Source organism: Lissotriton vulgaris, chromosome 3_1 (assembly GCF_964263255.1).
Source record: "Lissotriton vulgaris chromosome 3_1, aLisVul1.2, whole genome shotgun sequence".
NCBI classification, from domain to species: Eukaryota; Metazoa; Chordata; class Amphibia; order Caudata; family Salamandridae; genus Lissotriton; species Lissotriton vulgaris.
In genome coordinates this window covers 2,050,757,865-2,050,780,743 of record NC_141689.1, presented here as the reverse complement: position 1 = coordinate 2,050,780,743, position 22,879 = coordinate 2,050,757,865, and the positions used below count along the sequence as shown (strand labels likewise).

The following is a 22,879-nucleotide window of genomic DNA, read 5'->3' as shown; positions in this document are numbered from 1 at the left end:
AATATTTCAAATGACAGATATTCACATCACCAATTTGTCCTTGTATGACGATGCAGCATCTCAAACTGTTCACCATAGAAATGCTGCGACTCATATAATTACATTTGACCGCCTAAGTATAATCACACAATTTGTGATTCTAGGTATAACACATTGGGATTTCAACAGAGCAAAAAACACACAACATTAGACTTGCACAATATGTTGTTGGATAAGGTTCACGTGACATCAAGTTAATATGTGGCGCTTTTACTTTACTGACTAAGATTAATCTCACAATGAAAGTCGAGAGTTAAATGTGGTGTCAATGCAAGAAAGGTATTGATCAGCAGCAAGAAAACCATGCAACACCGATCACTGCAGGCAACTGCAGCGGGAATAAAGTCATACTTCAGGTACACGGACTGATTACTCGACTTAAAGTAAACGGAAATAACCTACTAAAATATTGTTTGCACAGACAAGTCATCCGCTGTGGTAGTATTAGAACAGTGTATGAACTACTGAAGAATGTCATGCTACTGGGTATTAAAGACCGACCCTTTGGCCTTCAGCACAGGCTATTGTCAATCTACGGCCCTGCTCCTGCCGGACCCCTGGCACTCACAACTTTCGCGGTTCCGTACACCTGGGGTCGCAAGCCCCGGACAGTACGATCATTGGATCCCACCCTCAAGGATCATGCATAGCTCGCCAGACTCAAGAGCAAAATGCAGCACCAATCATGCCTGAAATTAGACATTATAGTACTGCCCTACAAGACTGTAAAAGCTGAAATAGGGAAGCACCCGTACTTATCTGCAATACAGCACTGTTGTGTGGGAGTACTATGTAGAACTGATTTTTTTTTTTAATTACTGAGTCAAGAAAAATATCAATGGCAGCTGTAATATAATACTGCAGGGCTGAAAGTTTTTAATTAGGACAGTAACAGCACAACTACTTCTGCACTACTTGAGTTCATTAATTGAGGCAATTCTGATGCTTATCTTCTGAGCTTCACTGCCTTGAATCACATATTTACCCAAATTATGTGGGGTTATTAATATCGTTTGCGGAAGTACACGGGAAGAATGCACTTCAGGTGCTGTAACATTTTGTGTCTACAAGTTAACCTTGAATTAGTGAGAGAGGGAGATCAAATAAAAGAGAAGGGAAGAAAGTAGCTTACATTGTTGCCAAGTATTGAACCCTTCATGGGTTGATGTTGCCCTATATCTACTTTCTGTGCAAGAGAAATCTGCACTACTTTTGGTTGCACTGTGGGTTGTCCTTGCATCAGAGGGTTTGAACTGCTGCTGTTTATATTATCCCTACCTTTGCGTTACTGAAGTTTGCACATATACTTCATGTGCCGATGGTCTCAAACTACCATGTTAAAGAGGAATAATGTACATTCTATTCCACTGGTGAGCCTGTTTTGTCAAGTCATATTTTTTCACATACAATGGAAACCGTCACCTTGAGCTGTCTTTCCAGGTCTCTTGAAACTTATACGTAGCAATAAATATTGGAACAGTACATATACGTACACAAGGGGGCTTCGGGTCTGCTTCATTGAGTTAATATATACGGGGTTCAATACATTTTTAGATGTGCTGCCAGATCTCATGAAATTAATATAACCGTATATAAAATAATGATACAGAGCCTACAAGACAGCTTCTGTAGGCAAAAGCTTCTTGTGGACAGTACCAAAAATGTACAGGAGACATTACGGCTTTCCACAGGCAGGTTTTTTTTTCACTTTCATTTTTATGCTTCTTATTCAATGGCTTTCCTTCGTAGTCATGTCCCTTCTTGGAGCATGGCCTATTAACCGCATCGCTGCTGCGGTCATTTTTGCGCTGTGCGGCTGTTTTCGCAAAACCGCGTTACATGACGAGCTCGGCTCGTCATCCGCACACGCCACCCGTGGCTGTTGACGAGCTGAGCTCGTCATCAGCATCGAAGGGGTTAACAATCCGTTTCAGTGGCTGACTTTTGCCCTTCCACTTGATTTAGGGCATATGCACAAAGGTTTACCCTACGCTTATTCCTACCCTTATTTATGCCTACTTCTACTCACTCCTACATATTCTTACTGATGTCTACTTTTACTCATATTTTTATTCTTATTTCTTATTCTACGCGTTTATTCCTACTCTTACATTTATTACTCCTATTGAAGTCCTACTCACTCTTACTCCTACATTAATCTTCATTAACACATACATACTCCTCGTACTACAGCCAACTCTCACTCCTACATATGCCTCCTGTGACTTCTGATCTTACTTCTAAACACTCCTATTTATGCATACGTACTCCTATTTACATTAATCCAACAATCTCCATATGTCCATCATCCACCCTTACCAAGGCATGTATCCATCCAGCAACAATCAAGCATTTATCCATTAACCCAAAATTGTCCCAGCCAGCTATACAAAACACACCCTTCCATCTTCGGACTCATCCATTATCATGTGGACGCACAGGCAATGAACTATACCGCTATACAACCACTCTACTATTATTCTATCTATGCTTCCAATTAACTGTATTTGTACAGAGAAGCCAGCTTGTGAGGAAAGTCTGTACTATTGAATACCTCTGCTGTACATCTAAGTTACGTTTCAAAAAGGATTGTGTATACCACAGAGAAGTGCATTAAACCTTCTATATAGAGTAAAAGTATGCTCTAACCCCATATCAATGAAATCTTTAGCCAACATTTTTTATTTGATTGGGTACTTTATGTAGCTCAATTTAGGCCAGACGTGTAACAGAGCATTCACGTAGCACAAGGTTACATGGTGGTGTGTTCCAGTGATATGAGTGGAGAATGCCAACAAATGGTAGTACTCTGGTATTAGAAGTATAGCAAACCGGGGAAGGAGCTTGCCTGGCTCCAAGGTGGCCGTAAGCTAGAGTCGCTCCACTGAATCCAGCCAGCTATTCTCCAGTATCCGGATTAAATACCTGCATCCTCGCCGAAATCAAGGCACTGAGAGGCGTGACGAAGTGGAGCCTCTGGTGCCGGTTGCAGTTCATGCTCCTAATCAGCTTCAGCGCACTTCCTGGCAGCGCTCTGTCACTGTGTAGCTCTTGCGAATTTTAATATTCCTGTTTTGTCTTTTAGGTTACGTTTTTGTTAGCACTACTTTTCCCCTGATCTTAACTTTGCCGGCCACGCTTACCTGCATGCTGCCACCATTACTTGCACGATAATCAGGAAAAGCACCGCATTTCGCGGTCCCTCGCCAGTGTCTCGTTTGGCGGCCATATTGGGTGAGGGGTGAGTCACAGCGCGGTATAGTCCTCATTTAGGAGGCGCGACCAGCATAAATTGCAGGCAAATCGTAGGCGAGATCCTAATCAGCTTCAGCGCACTTCCTGGCAGCGCTCTGTCACTGTGTAGCTCTTGCGAATTTTAATATTCCTGTTTTGTCTTTTAGGTTACGTTTTTGTTAGCACTACTTTTCCCCTGATCTTAACTTTGCCGGCCACGCTTACCTGCATGCTGCCACCCTTACTTGCACGATAATCAGGAAAAGCACCGCATTTCGCGGGTCCCTCGCCAGTGTCTCGTTTGGCGGCCATATTGGGTGAGAGGTGAGTCACAGCGCGGTATAGTCCTCATTTAGGAGGTGCGACCAACATAAATAGCGACGACGGCTGAAATGCCAGAAACCGGTCCCCGGAAGCTTGTTTCCTTCCCAGTGTAAGAATTGGCTTGGTAGTTTGGTTTGCCCTGTTCCCATCATGCACTGGGACAGGAACAGACTAATTTGCATATAGCCAGGTTCTGAGCTGGGATGGTGCAGTGAGCTAAAAAACGGTGTTGGATCTAGCCCTGATCTCTTGACTGGGTGAGAGTAGTCTGCTTAATTCAGAAACTCTGTCCATCACCACCCCTTGTTGTTAAATAACATAAATAGCAGCCATGCATACGCGCAGCGTCATCGCGCAGCGGGATCGCCGGACTTCCGCCGGAGTTATGCCTGAGTTCAGCCAGTCTGCGCCCGTCCGCGCGGAGGGCGGGCTGCAGGACGGCCTGGTCTCGGCTGCTACACTCCCTCTGCCATCTAAGGTACCTAGGCTATACTCTATGTTAGAACTCTTGGCTTTCAGACCATCTATGCAGCTATGTTCTCATCGACTTTCCCCTGAAGGGCTTTTGCATTCCGATTCTTGTATAACATGTAAAGTCTCTTTTTGTTTTACAGAACCTAGTCCTTTAAGATCTCACTCTTTTTCTAAAAGTAATCCTTCCATTCCACCTAGAACTGGTTTCTTACTGAATGCACGATCGCTCATTAAACATAATGTTGCCTTCCACAATTTCGTGGAAGATAGACAGCCGGATTGGGTCTTTATTACAGAGACCTGGACTTCGGATTCCTCTTGCCACGATTTACTTTTGGCCATTCCTGATGGATACTCTCTCCATAGGCAGGACAGACCTTTGCGTAGAGGAGGAGGAATTGCCATTCTTTTTAAATCCTCCCTTTCTTGCACGATCAAATCTTTATCTATGCCTCAAGATCGTTTTGAGGCACTACATTTCTGCATTCTGTGTGCTCCATCTGTATCCTTCACTGGTATACTTCTATATAGACCTCCTGGCACTAGGACCAACTTCTCTGCAGATCTACTTAGAATCCTTGAACCCTATTTTGGAAAATCCTACCTTTCCATTCTGGGTGACTTCAATTTCCATCTTGACGAAGTCAACTCTAAGGATACCATGACACTAACTGAGACACTTGCGGCCTGTGATGTTGTCCAGCTGGTGAGTAGTCCAACACATAAGGCAGTCCATATCCTGGATGGAGTATTTTCTAGTGATTTAAGACTATCTACTGGCCCCCCTTTGCCGCTGGTCTGGACAGATCATTTTGCAGTGCCTCTTGAACGTGCTCTCCCTGCCTTGCCCTCAGTGAACCAGGCTGCCACGTCATTTGCCCTCAGGAGAAACCTTAGAAACATCACGGAGGAGGCTCTCACTTCTTATGTTCTGCCCTCGGAGTCCCTCTCCTTGAAAAAGGCGGATGAGGCAGCACAAGAACTTATGGATTCTATCACCAATGCTGTTGAAAAGCTTGCCCCCGCCTCCCTCCGCTATGTAGCTAGGCAAAAGCCTACTGCACCCTGGTTCTCCGAACATCTGAGACTTTTAAGGCAGGGGTGCAGGAGCAGTGAGAGAAGTTGGAGGAAATCATGGGATCCGAAGGATAGGGAGGTCCATAAGTCCGCTTTGCGAGAGTATAAACGGAGAGTTGTAATGGAAAAGCAGGAGTATTTCTCCAACCTCACAGGCTCCCTTACCTCATCTAGGGAACTTTTTAAAATCGCTGACTCATTATGCTCTCTGCAATTACCTGATCCAGTGGTTAGTTCTCAGGATCTTTGCAACGATATTTCGGACTTTTTTCACAGTAAAGTCTCGGACATTCATGTCTCCCTAGAAGCCCAATGTCACTCTCTGGATAGTGATGTCCCTCCTGCTATAGCCTGTCTGGATACTCGGAGTGAAGGCCCATCCGAATTATTCACGCAGTTTCCATTACTGACTCTGGAAGGGCTGAACCTCTTACTTGACAGGACTAAATCTTCATCTCCCATGGATCCTCTACCTCTTAAAAAACTTAAAGAATGCAGAAACAGCATTCTTCCGCCTATGCTGGAAGTTATGAATATGCCCATTGTTCAGGGTTCTTTTCCATCAGTGTGGAAAAAGGCTATAGTGAAGCCACTTCTTAAAAAACCGTCCTTAGATCCTGGCCTTCTTAAAAATTTTAGGCCTATTTCATTGCTCCCTGCCCCGGCAAAAATACTAGAAGCACACCTCAACACTCATCTCTCCACCTTCCTTGAGTCCAGTGAGTACCTCGATAACACGCAGCACGGATTCAGAAAGTATCATAGTACTGAATCCGCCCTCACTGTTGTGGTAGATAATAGTCGCCGCAATGTTGATAGTGGCCAAACCACAGTTCTGGTCCTACTGGATCTTACAGCCGCTTTTGATACCCTGTCTCCCACCATTCTAACATCTCGGCTTAGGGAGGTAGGGCTCACTGGGCCGGCCCTGAGTCTTCTTGACTCCTTTCTCCATGGGAGAGAACAGAGAGTAATGCTCGGAAATTTCCTCTCCCCTGCCAAGTCATTGCAATGCGGGGTGCCACAGGGGTCGGCCTTGAGTCCGACCCTGTTTAATATTTACGTGGCCCCCTTGCTAGACTAGTAAGATCACAGGGGATGGAGGTGGTGTCTTACGCAGACGACACCCAGATCATGGTATCGCTGGCTCACTCCTCTGTCCGTACATCCGCCTCTAGCTTTAGGTCATGCATGCAGCATGTGGCAGAGTGGATGATCATCAACTCCCTCAAGCTAAATGGCGATAAAACAGAGGTCTTGGTCTTCGGGAAAGACCAAGATGTGTGGTCGAGCGAGTGGTGGCCTCTATCTCTTGGCACCTGCCCCACTCCCTCCCAATCAACCAGAAATCTGGGTGTTGTCTTCGACACCTCACTCTCTATGACCCTCCAAGTGAACAGGACTGTGGCTACGTGCTGGGGTGTCATTAGGATCCTAAATAGAATACGCAACTACCTTTCCCTTCAGGCGCGCAAACAGATTGCAGTCGCTCTAGTTAGCTCCAGAATCGATTACTGCAACTCTTTGTATGTAGAGCTCAACAAGGGCCTTATACATCGATTGCAAATCGTGCAGAACGCTGCTGCACGCTTTGTTCTGGCCCTTCCTATGGCATCATCAGCCATGACTGGCAGGAAAGACCTCCATTGGCTTCCTGTTCAGTATAGAATCTCTTTTAACACCCTATGGATGACCTACAGAGCACTGATGGAGGGCCCCGATGATGCACTTGGTACCTTGCTCACCCGCTATGTTCCAACAAGATGCCTTCGATCGGCCGGCCTTTCTCAACTCGTAGTGCCCCGTACTAGGCTGGCCAGATGGGGAGCAAGGGCTTTTTCTGCAGCCGCTCCTCAGCTCTGGAACTCCCTCCCAACTGAGATTAAAACCCTACCCTCAATTGATCTGTTTAAAAAGGCTCTTAAAACTTGGTTCTTCGTTAGAGCCTACCAATGAAAGATTGCTGTCTGACTTGGCGAGCTGTATTATTTGAAGTAGGCGCCTTGACGCCCATGCGGGCTAAGTTTGCGCATGATAAGATACATTTCATTCATTCATTCATGCGGTCCCCGAAATAGCTGCGGGCCGAATTGGGGCCTCCGCGCTGGGTGCTCGGCTCACCTGCTTGGTCCTGCAGCGGTTTCCCGCGAGTGGATAGCTCAGACAGTGCCTTTTGGAGCGTTGCTGGCCTCCGGGCAGCTTTGGGGCATTATGCTGTCTGTCCTGGGCTTGGGCCTGGACGACTGCTGGGGGAGCAAACACGGCTCTGCTCTAGAGGGCTGAGAGCGCGATGGGGTGCTGCCCTTCCGCGATGCTGCGACAGCGATACAGGTCAGAGCGGTTGTGGTCATATGCCCCCAAGTTGGTCTCCTGACAGCTACAGTCATTCCTGACATCCCTCCTCATGGCAGGCTAAAGCGGGGTCCTACTAAAATTGCTTACTCCCAGTGGGACACAGTGAACTTGCTCATGAACTTGGAACAGTATAGCAGCCTAATACTGGGTCTGCTGGAAGGCCCCCACCTCAGACCAAAAGCAAATAATGGCCGCCATGCAGCATAGTCGGAATAAGATAGACAGTAAAATTGATGCATTAACCTTTCACATGGACAGGATGTCCGAAAGGCTAGACAAACATGCGGAGCGCCAGACACTGTTGAAAGACGAGTCTCTAATGCAGAGGATACCCTAAAGTGCACATCTCGTTCACATACCACCATCGGGAAACAATTACAGATTGTCCAGGACAAGGCAGAGGACTTGGAAGCCCGCTCGCCGTGGAATAACCTTCGGTGAGTCCAAAAACATCTCCAACATGGAGAGCTTTGTACAGCAACTACTTAACACATTGCGGGGAAGAGACTGTTTCTCTGCCATCTTCATGGTCGACTGGGCACACCGAACAATGGCTCGCAGACCGGTCCTTGGGGTGCCACTGCGCCAGATTATAGCCAGGCTTCTCAACTACAGAGGTCGAGAAAGTGCTCTGTGCAAGGCCAGAGAAGTGCAGGATCTTCAATATGAGGGGATGACAGTGTCCCTCTATCCAGATTTTATACAGCACGTGCAGGATGCAAGGCGTCTCTTTGTGCCAGTCAAGAGGAAGCTTTGTGCACTGCAATTGGACTACAACATGTTGTATTATTCAACCAAGTTACGAGTTACAGCTTATGGAAAGTCACAGATCTTTACAGACCAGTCTCAAGTGATGCAATTTATTAAACGTAGGGACACTGGCTGCTCAAAGAACAGCCCTTGGTCAGGCAGTGAGGACGAGACCTCACATGGAAAAGGATAAGTCATCAACACACTCAGTAGGGTTTGGGATCTCCACGACATAGATCCCCATAGCAGTCTTGTGGGCCCACCTTCTGCTTTGAGGGATCACTCTAGTTGGCTTAGGTTGCGGACCAGCAGACAAGACCGCAGCTGGTCCCTTACCAACACCTGACTCGTTCTGCTTGTACAATGCGTTCCACGCAAAACAATGCATGGTAATTTGCAAATCATACAGCGCTTTGTACTTTTCCCTTGACATTCACAGCAACAGGCCTCCTTAATATTGATGTTTCTTGGAGAGCTATATGTGCATGAGGTTGCATCTAAAGGTATTGTTTGGCGAGGATACCCATTATACGTTTTATTATTCTTATTACAAGAGTCGCTATCCCGGTCGGCTCAAGTGGAGAATTGAGTCATTTGACATCTGCCCCACAGTGTGCTCCACACAAGAGAATTGTTGGGTCGCATTTGTTTTAGGTATAACTCGTAACTTGTCAACCAAAGTACAAGAGCACTCAGGGGGAGAGAAAGGGTGGTTTTCAACTAAGCACAATTGGGGTTTGCAAAACGTGGGTGGGGTTGGGAGTTTGCATGTTTGGCGAGACATGCATGATAATTGGTGCAGCAGGTTGCATCTAAAGGTATTGTTTGGCGTGGATACCTATTACAAGTTTAATTATTCTTATTACAAGTGTCGCTGTGCCGGTCGGCTCACATGGGAAATTGAGTCAGTTGACATCTGCCCCACAGTGTGCTCCACACAGAGAGCGTTGTTGGGTCGCATTTGGTTTAGGTATAACTTGTAACTTGTTAACCAAAGTACAAGAGCACTCAGGGGGAGGAAAAGGGTGGTTTTCGACTAAGCACGGTTGGGGTCTGCAAAGCGTGGGTGGGAGGCTGCTTTTTAGGCGAGACATGAATGATAATTGGCAGCTATGTAATTTTGTTTACAAGTTGGGCATGAGAACTATTGGCAGATGCCTCTGCTGGATACTGTTGGGAAGTCAGTCAGAAAAACTGAAAATGTTATTCTTTATGTTGAGATTAGTTAGTTAGAAAGGTATAAAACTGACCCATTGACAAGAGCTCGTCTTCGCACTTCCCGATTCCCGAGAGACGATGACATGCTGATGGACTTACTATTCATGTAAGCATTAACAGGGTTAATGACTTTATATTTTCCCCTTTAGGTGAAGTGAGTCAGTTAGGGAAATAGATTTATGGAATGAAAAATGTTTGATTAATATTCATGCTTCTGATTATTTTGAATTGCCATGATCAATGTGCCTTTATTAATAAAACTGCTAAAGATTATGCTAATAAATGTTTTCATTAAAATATGCTCATTCTTTGAAAAATAAATAGATTAAATATGTCAAGCTGGTCTTGATTTATTTGTGTTTGTTACCATCAGATTGATTCTATCGGCCTGAGTGGCTTAAATAAATGTTTCCGTTATTTTACCCTGGTTATAATGATGATAAACTGCAGTTGTATATAAAGTATATATAAAAATAGATAGGATTGATTAATTAGGCCACATGATTCAGTTGCCAAATATCTGTCTCAGTTTCTTATGGGCCTTGTGAGAGTTTATTAATAATGGTATTGTGGTGTTGGGTAGTGTAGTTGGGACAGAATTTATTTAGTGGCGCTGGATCAACCTAAAGAGGGCAGTCACCAGGTTTCTTGACCGGATACTTCTATTAGCTAAGCATGGGATCATGCGCGCCTGGACGTCAAGGACCCCCCTCCGCCACTTGCCTGGACCTGATCGGCGTGGGCGACACTGGATGGAACGGCCCTGCAGTCAGAAGAACTGTGGGGTATTTGGAAGTACCCAATCTCACAACAATAGGATGCTCTACTCAAGGCTTTCAAATCTAGGACAACTGCCTCCGACATCCCCTTAGCCCACCACTGGCATTCGCCCCCACTTAGTTCAGAACCTGCTTGCCGAACAGCACTCTTGACCTGTTTACCATTGCAGATGCCTCCCCTAGTACATCACCCGCTAGTCCACTGCTATAAGCCTGACCCACTGCCTCCCCCTCCTCTGCCCTCCCTCCGATTCAGTCGCTTACCTGCATTGTATGTGCTCTATTAATACGATCTCTTCTCCTACGACGACAGTTGCCCATGTGTGTGCCGTGTGGGATCAGCGGCCCTTGTTCGTAAGTCGTGTGCTTTTTTGTTGTACACACCCAACGTACCTTTCTCCCCCCTTCCATAACAATGCACATGCATTTACCTGAGCTGCTTAGGTTTCCACAGGTCATGAAGCATGTTGTGAATCCTGTACATTGTTATATCACTCAGGGCCGGCGCTAGGCATGGGCAGCATGGGCGGCTGCCCAGGGCCCTGAGCTCAGCCCATCAACAGGGGGCCTCGCAAAAGTGTTTCCCCACCAGCCTTGCGCCTGTGGTGAGCACTGCGTGGTCCAGGGAAGGGCTGCCTATCCCCTGGGCTTCGCAGGCATGTGTAGGAATAGGGGAAGAGGCCCCCCTCCCCTGTGCCTCGCAGCACTGGGCAATGGCTGTTAACCCCCAGGGAGGGTGCCCCTTTTTCCCAGGCCATGCAGCCGACATGTAGCGCGAGGCCCGCCTTCTGCATTTGCAGGTTTGACCTGTAATTGGGGACAGGGTCAGATTACGAAAGCAAGCAGTCAGGCATTGTCCGATGGGCCGGTGCTGAAAGGTGTGACATGTGGGCTGGTTGTTAAGGGGCCTCAGCTCCATTCCTGCCTCCCAGGCCATCACACTTCTGGCTATGGTGTGCGGGGCGAAGGTGTTAAGTGTGGCAATATGCCGTAATTGTGGCCAGTTGTTTGCTCTATTTGTTCTGTCATTCTTCCCTCAGCCCCCCATTGGGGCCCACAAAGAAGTGTCTTGCCCCAGACCGCTCCCCTGCCAGGCAATGGTAGGTAGGGGCAGGTGGGAGTATGCAGGGACGTCACTGAGGGAGCAGGTTTTTGGCTATGGGTAATTGACACCTTAGTCTCCACGGTAGCAGCAGTAGCTGTGTCCTTTATCTTGACCCCATCCCCTGCAAGGTCATCACCTTGAGGATATGGAGGGCTGGGGAAGGAGTGAACTACGATAAGCCTTCCTGGAGGGGGTGGGTATATTTACATGGGCCTCGCAGTGAGATAACCTTTGTTAGGCTTTTATCAAACTAGAGAGGATGTGGCGTTGTGTCCTAAGCTGCCTACATTGGCAGTCGGAGACCAGGTTCTAGTCCAAGCATCAGCTCAACATCCTGTCATTCTGGGCAAATCACTTAATCTCACCAAAGACTAAAGTAAAAATACATTTGATCTTGTACAGTGTAACTGTTGAAGGACACTAGAAGGTAGGAGCAGGGCCTGAGGGATTTTAAAGACCACTCTACCACTGTTTGGCCGCCACTTGGCTCTTGGGAGGTTATACCATCTGACCTCACCGTGTCTGAGCCAGTGACGTACCAATCTTTGTGAGCTACAGGAATGCCAAATGATGAAGGGCGGTTCCGTGTGGTGACTGATGGATATCCTGTAAGTGATCACGGGTATCCAACAATTCTTTCTATTTTGGTTAGATGAGTTGACACTGATCTGTTAGTTTAATGACCCTTACATAGTTTGGATAGACCCTCTGACACTCTGTTGTTTTTCTACAGTGTAACTGTTGCCCATGTAAATCACCCCAATGTAAGTGAGGCAAGAGAACTGGGAATTAAGGAAAAAACTGCGCCACTGTTGAAATACCATCTACTGTGTTGGAATAGAAGGTGCTATGTCCAGACACGTGATTCCCACACGGGCCTTAAGGGAGATAGGCAACCTACCACCCAGGAAAGCTAATTATGATAGTTGGACAGCACCCTTCAAAAGTTATACATTGTTGCAAAACAGTTATTAAAAACATATAAATGAACAGAGTTATTGGTTTTCCCAAATACGAACCAGAAGACCACAACTTGATGCTCCTGTATGTTCCAGCCCCTTGACTTTTCTGTGGGCCTACTTTTGCTTCTTTGTTGACAGAGACTGTGACTAGGATCTGTGAACTTGCTTACAACTCTCCAAGCAATACAAGAAACTCCATGAAAGCCTGACAAAGACGGATGTGAAACTCGATATCAGACAGTTTGTTTCAAGCCCTGAAGAAGTCCGGCAACGGACGAAACGCGTCGGCTATTCGCAACTATCAAAAAAGAAAATAAAGAATAAAAATTGAATAAAAGAAACAAAATACACGTCACTACTTTTGTGTGTCTTATCTGAATATTTGGGAAAACCAATAACTCTGTTCATTTATATGTTTTTAATAACTGTTTTGCAACAATGTATAACTTTTGAAGGGTGCTGTCCAACTATCATAATTAAATCACCCCAATGCCCTAGCACCGAGTTCACCTTATGTAAACTATAAAAATCATGGACCGATCGCAAAAAAAAAAAAAATTTTGTCTCAATTCCAGCTATTTTAATGCACACTAACTGCCTGATCTGCTCACACTGCAATGACAAGGAGTTTAATCCCCAAGCCATAGTTTCCACTTGCCTTGATTTTGCTTTGTGCTCAATGTGTCGATGTATGCGTATAGCACCGTATGTCGATTTGCATATACACCTGGCACATAGCACTCCATGCATTATCCTCACTGACCTTTGCTATTCTCCAACTATGTATTTTAACAAAAATAAAACGTGAACAAAAAGTCGGAATGCTTGTCCTTTACTTTGCATGTTTGGTGCCTCTGAGTAAACATTACTATGTCACTGGTTACTTCTCCCATGCACCGCACAGACATGATCCATAATTGCTGTGCAGCTCACGGAAGGCCTACCCTCCCCTAGGCCTCACTGTCATTGTCCAATGCTGAGAGGCAGCACAGATTCATGAATTCCATGCTTAGGGCAAGAGGCAACATCTGAAGGGCATAGCTATCAATAGTGTAGAAAGTGCAATGGGACCATGGTCTTGTGGGGTTATGTGTCCAATGCACCCAAATTACGGCTGTATTTTACTGCTCAGTCAGTGACCAGAGGGTAGTGGGGAGTCACAATTTGCCTTGCTTGCACAACGGCTGGCCTGCTTTCCTACACCTTGCAGCCATGAACCTGTTCTGCGATGTCCAAATGTCATTCTCTCCCTTGGGCCTTTTGTTTTTTACTATATGTGTTGTGTTTTACACTTAACATAATTCTGGCGAGTAAAGAGCCTACACATGAAAAAGACTGTCCTACGTCTCTTAGCGTGTGCGTGTAGGATACCGGTGAGGGAGAGGATTTATGTTAAAACAAATTACGAAGTATTAATGTCATCCTAAGGTAGCACAATAATGGCACATAAAGATAAGGGAGCCTTTTAAAATTTGCAATTATATCCATAGTGAGTGAGGTTTTCTCTTGTGTCATTTTATATTTTGAATGATCCGGCCCCTCATTACCTCACAGGATCTCCCCCCTTTATGAGGCAGAACTGGAAATTGTATCATGTGACAAATGTAAACCATTTACTACAGTTTTAAAATATATGGACTTCTTTAATTTGCATATTTATTTTTTTGTCCATGTTACTGATATTCACGTTAGGTCTCTTCAGGGATGCCAAATAAAACCAATAGTCTTGCGGTGTAACTTTCTGTTATGCCACTTCTTGTGATGTTACCAAGGGCGGCTCCTCCACTAGGGCAGAGTAGTGTCACCCCACTGCTTTCTCGCAGAGCGAGAAGCAGAAACATAAAATGCTAAAACTACCATTTTATGTTTCTGTTACTCACACTGCGAGAAAGCAGAAGTGTTTGGTTGGGGGCGGACGGGTCTGCTTTAAGGCAGGGGAGAAGTGCCTTGCCCCCTGCTAAGGGCCCGACTGTTTGGACGTCCCACCCACGAGTCATGCTAGCCGTGACTGGATTTTACATGCTAATTATAGGGGCCTCACATCTTCCCTTTCGCCCGGGGTCCCAGAAGTTCTAGGACCGGCCCTGATATCACTTCTATTACTATAACAAAATCATGATTTGTACTGTTGCACTGTCGACTATGTCTTAGAAAACTCAATAAAAACTTTTTTTTTTTAAGGGGGGGGGGCTGACTAGATAAACGGGTATCGTCCTGGTTTTTGCTTATGTGCAGTGCTTCATTGTTCTGGTTGCCGGGTGGTAGTGTTTAACCAACATAACCAGTATTTTCATGTCAACCCCAGGAAAAACGGTGAAATCATCAAAAGCCTGTATTTTTTCGCATTTATAAATATACTTACAACAGTAAATAAAGGAGTGACGGACTTAAATGTACGTTAGAGCTTTCTGAACGAATCACTATCAAACAAATTAATCACAATTTTAAAGGAAGTTTCTATACACTTTTATTTATTCAGGACCCAACGTCAGGCGCTTTCATAATCTCAATAAAGCCAGAACAAATAGGAGTTTCTTTGAGAAGGAAAACAGTCTAGGCTAAGAGGCTACTAAGGCGATCGAGATACGAGTCTTCTACTGAGGTGCAGGTCAAAGAGCGGACATAATCTTGCACTTAGGGTGCTCTGAACAATCTCATACACACACTTACCGGGGGCACATCCTGAGCACCTGCACAGTTGAAGGCGAGAAGAACAAGAGCACACGGCAATAGAACCTTCATCCCTAGAAGCACAGCAAAGAGCTTGGACAGTCGGTATATAGAAAAGTAACACCGAAACAACTCAGAAAGCTCATGTGACTCACGACCCGCCCCGGAGAGATCACTTGACAGCGCCACTGAAAACACACCAGTAGAGACAGTATTACAACACTGACACTGAAAACGGACTACAAGCAGTTACAGACAGGCACAGCCTCTACATTATGGTATACAAAGAGGCCATGTTGGAAGGCGTATGTTTTATCCTCTATTTCAGAGTTTTTCAATCGGGAGGGGGGGGGGGGGGCGCATTCCTGCCTAAGCTCACCTTTGTTGTAATCTTTTTCCTCTACTGTCCCACGGCGCAAGTCTTCACCCATTTCTAATGGTGATGTTTGATTCGCTGCTGCTCGGCTTTCTCCAATCAGCATGTCAATGAGGGGGACAGTGGCTGTGATTGCCGGAAGTGCCGCGAAATTTCCGAGCACAAAACTCCTGCATCCATTACTTGCTGCCTTTAATTCTTGGTTTCCTGTGGGGGCTTTCATAAGCCACCGCGCTCTGAAGGACTGCTGAAATCTGAAAGAGGTGAGAGAGCTTTTTCGAAATATGGGGGGGTGGGGGGGTGATTGTTGTGCAGAGGTTCCGCTGTAACAGAGGGTTGGAGGGGGTGGAAGAAGGGGAAATCGGGCCCATGCTTCTGCACTTTCACGAGATTAATGCCTAGAGCTGAAATGCGTTAAGTAGGAGGCAAGGAGTCTCCTCTGCTGAAACCGAAAGCGAACGAACTGACAGTCCACAGTGAACTGTCCGTCCATTTGCTTTCGGTTTTAGCAGAGGAGACCCCTTGCCTCCCACTACAGCTGAAGCATTTCAGCTGTATGAATTTAAACCCCTCCTGGGAGTATTAGCTTTTCCCAGAACGGAAACAAAGTTTCTTTTATATAATTATTAGGCAGTAAAGTATCTATTAGCTTCCTAAACTGTATTGCTTTGGCATTTATAGTGCTTTTTTTTGCTTACTATGAGGGCTGAAGTACTTTTGGGGGTTATGAGGTACTCCTAGTCTTTTGTCTTCAGAGGTACCTTTAGGGCAGCAGCCCCTGGGTCTACACAGAGAAGCTAAATTATACCGTTTGAAACCTATTAGAAAATATTTATCGAATGTTTAACTTTCTCTAAAATATTCCCGGACTGGAATTCAACTATTACATAAGCCTCCCAGGCAATTGTATGGAATGTTGCACCTGAAAGAAAAATGCCTGCCATGTGTTGCATAAACATATTTACAACAAGGGGTGGTGAGGGACAGAGTCTCTGAATTAAACAGAATACTCTCACCCAGTCAAGAGATCAGGGCTAGATCCAACACCGTTTTTTAGCTCACTGCACCATCCCAGTTTCAGAACCTGGCTGTATGCAAATTAGTCTGTTCCTGTCCCAGTGCATGATGGGAACAGGGCAAACCAAACTACAAAAGCCAATTCTTACACTGGGAAGGAAACAAGCTACCGGGGACCGGTTTCTGGCATTTCAGCCTCTTCGGCCCGGCTTGCTTGAATCCTGATGGTGCAATGAGCAAGGGACTCACATCTGAGTATACCCTTCCACGCTTAGGGTGGACAAAAATATTTACAACAAGGGGTGGTGAGGGACAGAGTCTCTGAATTAAACAGAATACTCTCACCCAGTCAAGAGATCAGGGCTAGATCCAACACCGTTTTTTAGCTCACTGCACCATCCCAGTTTCAGAACCTGGCTGTATGCAAATTAGTCTGTTCCTGTCCCAGTGCATGATGGGAACAGGGCAAACCAAACTACAAAAGCCAATTCTTACACTGGGAAGGAAACAAGCTACCGGGGACCGGTTTCTGGCATTTCAGCCTCTTCGGCCCGGCTTGCTTGAATCCTGATGGTGCAATGAGCAAGGGACTCACATCTGAGTATACCCTTCCACGCTTAGGGTGGACAAAAATATTTACAACAAGGGGTGGTGAGGGACAGAGTCTCTGAATTAAACAGAATACTCTCACCCAGTCAAGAGATCAGGGCTAGATCCAACACCGTTTTTTAGCTCACTGCACCATCCCAGTTTCAGAACCTGGCTGTATGCAAATTAGTCTGTTCCTGTCCCAGTGCATGATGGGAACAGGGCAAACCAAACTACAAAAGCCAATTCTTACACTGGGAAGGAAACAAGCTACCGGGGACCGGTTTCTGGCATTTCAGCCTCTTCGGCCCGGCTTGCTTGAATCCTGATGGTGCAATGAGCAAGGGACTCACATCTGAGTATACCCTTCCACGCTTAGGGTGGACAAAAATATTTACAACAAGGGGTGGTGAGGGACAGAGTCTCTGAATTAAACAGAATACTCTCACCCAGTCAAGAGATCAGGGCTAGATCCAACACCGTTTTTTAGCTCACTGCACCATCCCAGTTTCAGAACCTGGCTGTATGCAAATTAGTCTGTTCCTGTCCCAGTGCATGATGGGAACAGGGCAAACCAAACTACAAAAGCCAATTCTTACACTGGGAAGGAAACAAGCTACCGGGGACCGGTTTCTGGCATTTCAGCCTCTTCGGCCCGGCTTGCTTGAATCCTGATGGTGCAATGAGCAAGGGACTCACATCTGAGTATACCCTTCCACGCTTAGGGTGGACAAAAATATTTACAACAAGGGGTGGTGAGGGACAGAGTCTCTGAATTAAACAGAATACTCTCACCCAGTCAAGAGATCAGGGCTAGATCCAACACCGTTTTTTAGCTCACTGCACCATCCCAGTTTCAGAACCTGGCTGTATGCAAATTAGTCTGTTCCTGTCCCAGTGCATGATGGGAACAGGGCAAACCAAACTACAAAAGCCAATTCTTACACTGGGAAGGAAACAAGCTACCGGGGACCGGTTTCTGGCATTTCAGCCTCTTCGGCCCGGCTTGCTTGAATCCTGATGGTGCAATGAGCAAGGGACTCACATCTGAGTATACCCTTCCACGCTTAGGGTGGACAAAAATATTTACAACAAGGGGTGGTGAGGGACAGAGTCTCTGAATTAAACAGAATACTCTCACCCAGTCAAGAGATCAGGGCTAGATCCAACACCGTTTTTTAGCTCACTGCACCATCCCAGTTTCAGAACCTGGCTGTATGCAAATTAGTCTGTTCCTGTCCCAGTGCATGATGGGAACAGGGCAAACCAAACTACAAAAGCCAATTCTTACACTGGGAAGGAAACAAGCTACCGGGGACCGGTTTCTGGCATTTCAGCCTCTTCGGCCCGGCTTGCTTGAATCCTGATGGTGCAATGAGCAAGGGACTCACATCTGAGTATACCCTTCCACGCTTAGGGTGGACAAAAATATTTACAACAAGGGGTGGTGAGGGACAGAGTCTCTGAATTAAACAGAATACTCTCACCCAGTCAAGAGATCAGGGCTAGATCCAACACCGTTTTTTAGCTCACTGCACCATCCCAGTTTCAGAACCTGGCTGTATGCAAATTAGTCTGTTCCTGTCCCAGTGCATGATGGGAACAGGGCAAACCAAACTACAAAAGCCAATTCTTACACTGGGAAGGAAACAAGCTACCGGGGACCGGTTTCTGGCATTTCAGCCTCTTCGGCCCGGCTTGCTTGAATCCTGATGGTGCAATGAGCAAGGGACTCACATCTGAGTATACCCTTCCACGCTTAGGGTGGACAAAAATATTTACAACAAGGGGTGGTGAGGGACAGAGTCTCTGAATTAAACAGAATACTCTCACCCAGTCAAGAGATCAGGGCTAGATCCAACACCGTTTTTTAGCTCACTGCACCATCCCAGTTTCAGAACCTGGCTGTATGCAAATTAGTCTGTTCCTGTCCCAGTGCATGATGGGAACAGGGCAAACCAAACTACAAAAGCCAATTCTTACACTGGGAAGGAAACAAGCTACCGGGGACCGGTTTCTGGCATTTCAGCCTCTTCGGCCCGGCTTGCTTGAATCCTGATGGTGCAATGAGCAAGGGACTCACATCTGAGTATACCCTTCCACGCTTAGGGTGGACAAAAATATTTACAACAAGGGGTGGTGAGGGACAGAGTCTCTGAATTAAACAGAATACTCTCACCCAGTCAAGAGATCAGGGCTAGATCCAACACCGTTTTTTAGCTCACTGCACCATCCCAGTTTCAGAACCTGGCTGTATGCAAATTAGTCTGTTCCTGTCCCAGTGCATGATGGGAACAGGGCAAACCAAACTACAAAAGCCAATTCTTACACTGGGAAGGAAACAAGCTACCGGGGACCGGTTTCTGGCATTTCAGCCTCTTCGGCCCGGCTTGCTTGAATCCTGATGGTGCAATGAGCAAGGGACTCACATCTGAGTATACCCTTCCACGCTTAGGGTGGACAAAAATATTTACAACAAGGGGTGGTGAGGGACAGAGTCTCTGAATTAAACAGAATACTCTCACCCAGTCAAGAGATCAGGGCTAGATCCAACACCGTTTTTTAGCTCACTGCACCATCCCAGTTTCAGAACCTGGCTGTATGCAAATTAGTCTGTTCCTGTCCCAGTGCATGATGGGAACAGGGCAAACCAAACTACAAAAGCCAATTCTTACACTGGGAAGGAAACAAGCTACCGGGGACCGGTTTCTGGCATTTCAGCCTCTTCGGCCCGGCTTGCTTGAATCCTGATGGTGCAATGAGCAAGGGACTCACATCTGAGTATACCCTTCCACGCTTAGGGTGGACAAAAATATTTACAACAAGGGGTGGTGAGGGACAGAGTCTCTGAATTAAACAGAATACTCTCACCCAGTCAAGAGATCAGGGCTAGATCCAACACCGTTTTTTAGCTCACTGCACCATCCCAGTTTCAGAACCTGGCTGTATGCAAATTAGTCTGTTCCTGTCCCAGTGCATGATGGGAACAGGGCAAACCAAACTACAAAAGCCAATTCTTACACTGGGAAGGAAACAAGCTACCGGGGACCGGTTTCTGGCATTTCAGCCTCTTCGGCCCGGCTTGCTTGAATCCTGATGGTGCAATGAGCAAGGGACTCACATCTGAGTATACCCTTCCACGCTTAGGGTGGACAAAAATATTTACAACAAGGGGTGGTGAGGGACAGAGTCTCTGAATTAAACAGAATACTCTCACCCAGTCAAGAGATCAGGGCTAGATCCAACACCGTTTTTTAGCTCACTGCACCATCCCAGTTTCAGAACCTGGCTGTATGCAAATTAGTCTGTTCCTGTCCCAGTGCATGATGGGAACAGGGCAAACCAAACTACAAAAGCCAATTCTTACACTGGGAAGGAAACAAGCTACCGGGGACCGGTTTCTGGCATTTCAGCCTCTTCGGCCCGGCTTGCTTGAATCCTGATGGTGCAATGAGCAAGGGACTCACATCTGAGTATACCCTTCCACGCTTAGGGTGGACAAAAATATTTACAACAAGGGGTGGTGAGGGACAGAGTCTCTGAATTAAACAGAATACTCTCACCCAGTCAAGAGATCAGGGCTAGATCCAACACCGTTTTTTAGCTCACTGCACCATCCCAGTTTCAGAACCTGGCTGTATGCAAATTAGTCTGTTCCTGTCCCAGTGCATGATGGGAACAGGGCAAACCAAACTACAAAAGCCAATTCTTACACTGGGAAGGAAACAAGCTACCGGGGACCGGTTTCTGGCATTTCAGCCTCTTCGGCCCGGCTTGCTTGAATCCTGATGGTGCAATGAGCAAGGGACTCACATCTGAGTATACCCTTCCACGCTTAGGGTGGACAAAAATATTTACAACAAGGGGTGGTGAGGGACAGAGTCTCTGAATTAAACAGAATACTCTCACCCAGTCAAGAGATCAGGGCTAGATCCAACACCGTTTTTTAGCTCACTGCACCATCCCAGTTTCAGAACCTGGCTGTATGCAAATTAGTCTGTTCCTGTCCCAGTGCATGATGGGAACAGGGCAAACCAAACTACAAAAGCCAATTCTTACACTGGGAAGGAAACAAGCTACCGGGGACCGGTTTCTGGCATTTCAGCCTCTTCGGCCCGGCTTGCTTGAATCCTGATGGTGCAATGAGCAAGGGACTCACATCTGAGTATACCCTTCCACGCTTAGGGTGGACAAAAATATTTACAACAAGGGGTGGTGAGGGACAGAGTCTCTGAATTAAACAGAATACTCTCACCCAGTCAAGAGATCAGGGCTAGATCTAACACCGTTTTTTAGCTCACTGCACCATCCCAGTTTCAGAACCTGGCTGTATGCAAATTAGTCTGTTCCTGTCCCAGTGCATGATGGGAACAGGGCAAACCAAACTACAAAAGCCAATTCTTACACTGGGAAGGAAACAAGCTACCGGGGACCGGTTTCTGGCATTTCAGCCTCTTCGGCCCGGCTTGCTTGAATCCTGATGGTGCAATGAGCAAGGGACTCACATCTGAGTATACCCTTCCACGCTTAGGGTGGACAAAAATATTTACAACAAGGGGTGGTGAGGGACAGAGTCTCTGAATTAAACAGAATACTCTCACCCAGTCAAGAGATCAGGGCTAGATCCAACACCGTTTTTTAGCTCACTGCACCATCCCAGTTTCAGAACCTGGCTGTATGCAAATTAGTCTGTTCCTGTCCCAGTGCATGATGGGAACAGGGCAAACCAAACTACAAAAGCCAATTCTTACACTGGGAAGGAAACAAGCTACCGGGGACCGGTTTGTGGCATTTCAGCCTCTTCGGCCCGGCTTGCTTGAATCCTGATGGTGCAATGAGCAAGGGACTCACATCTGAGTATACCCTTCCACGCTTAGGGTGGACAAAAATATTTACAACAAGGGGTGGTGAGGGACAGAGTCTCTGAATTAAACAGAATACTCTCACCCAGTCAAGAGATCAGGGCTAGATCCAACACCGTTTTTTAGCTCACTGCACCATCCCAGTTTCAGAACCTGGCTGTATGCAAATTAGTCTGTTCCTGTCCCAGTGCATGATGGGAACAGGGCAAACCAAACTACAAAAGCCAATTCTTACACTGGGAAGGAAACAAGCTACCGGGGACCGGTTTCTGGCATTTCAGCCTCTTCGGCCCGGCTTGCTTGAATCCTGATGGTGCAATGAGCAAGGGACTCACATCTGAGTATACCCTTCCACGCTTAGGGTGGACAAAAATATTTACAACAAGGGGTGGTGAGGGACAGAGTCTCTGAATTAAACAGAATACTCTCACCCAGTCAAGAGATCAGGGCTAGATCCAACACCGTTTTTTAGCTCACTGCACCATCCCAGTTTCAGAACCTGGCTGTATGCAAATTAGTCTGTTCCTGTCCCAGTGCATGATGGGAACAGGGCAAACCAAACTACAAAAGCCAATTCTTACACTGGGAAGGAAACAAGCTACCGGGGACCGGTTTCTGGCATTTCAGCCTCTTCGGCCCGGCTTGCTTGAATCCTGATGGTGCAATGAGCAAGGGACTCACATCTGAGTATACCCTTCCACGCTTAGGGTGGACAAAAATATTTACAACAAGGGGTGGTGAGGGACAGAGTCTCTGAATTAAACAGAATACTCTCACCCAGTCAAGAGATCAGGGCTAGATCCAACACCGTTTTTTAGCTCACTGCACCATCCCAGTTTCAGAACCTGGCTGTATGCAAATTAGTCTGTTCCTGTCCCAGTGCATGATGGGAACAGGGCAAACCAAACTACAAAAGCCAATTCTTACACTGGGAAGGAAACAAGCTACCGGGGACCGGTTTCTGGCATTTCAGCCTCTTCGGCCCCGCTTGCTTGAATCCTGATGGTGCAATGAGCAAGGGACTCACATCTGAGTATACCCTTCCACGC

The 22,879-nt window shown here is 46.4% G+C and overlaps 2 protein-coding genes across 2 annotated transcripts in view; one reads left to right on the top strand and one right to left on the bottom strand.

The window, feature by feature from the left end:
• ASAH1 (N-acylsphingosine amidohydrolase 1) overlaps positions 1-15,205 on the bottom strand; it is a 235,081-nt gene extending 219,876 nt beyond the window's left edge. Inside the window, exon 1 of the mRNA XM_086962561.1 lies at positions 14,988-15,205. Within this exon, the coding sequence (XP_086818687.1) occupies positions 14,988-15,059 (72 nt within the window). The 5' untranslated portion in view covers positions 15,060-15,205. The remainder of the gene's footprint in view (positions 1-14,987) is intronic.
• A 39-nt stretch (positions 15,206-15,244) lies between these two features.
• Positions 15,245-22,879, top strand: part of FRG1 (FSHD region gene 1) — a 178,568-nt gene continuing 170,933 nt past the window's right edge. The window contains exon 1 of the mRNA XM_086962562.1: positions 15,245-15,626. The gene's annotated coding sequence lies outside the window, so the exon portion shown is untranslated. The remainder of the gene's footprint in view (positions 15,627-22,879) is intronic.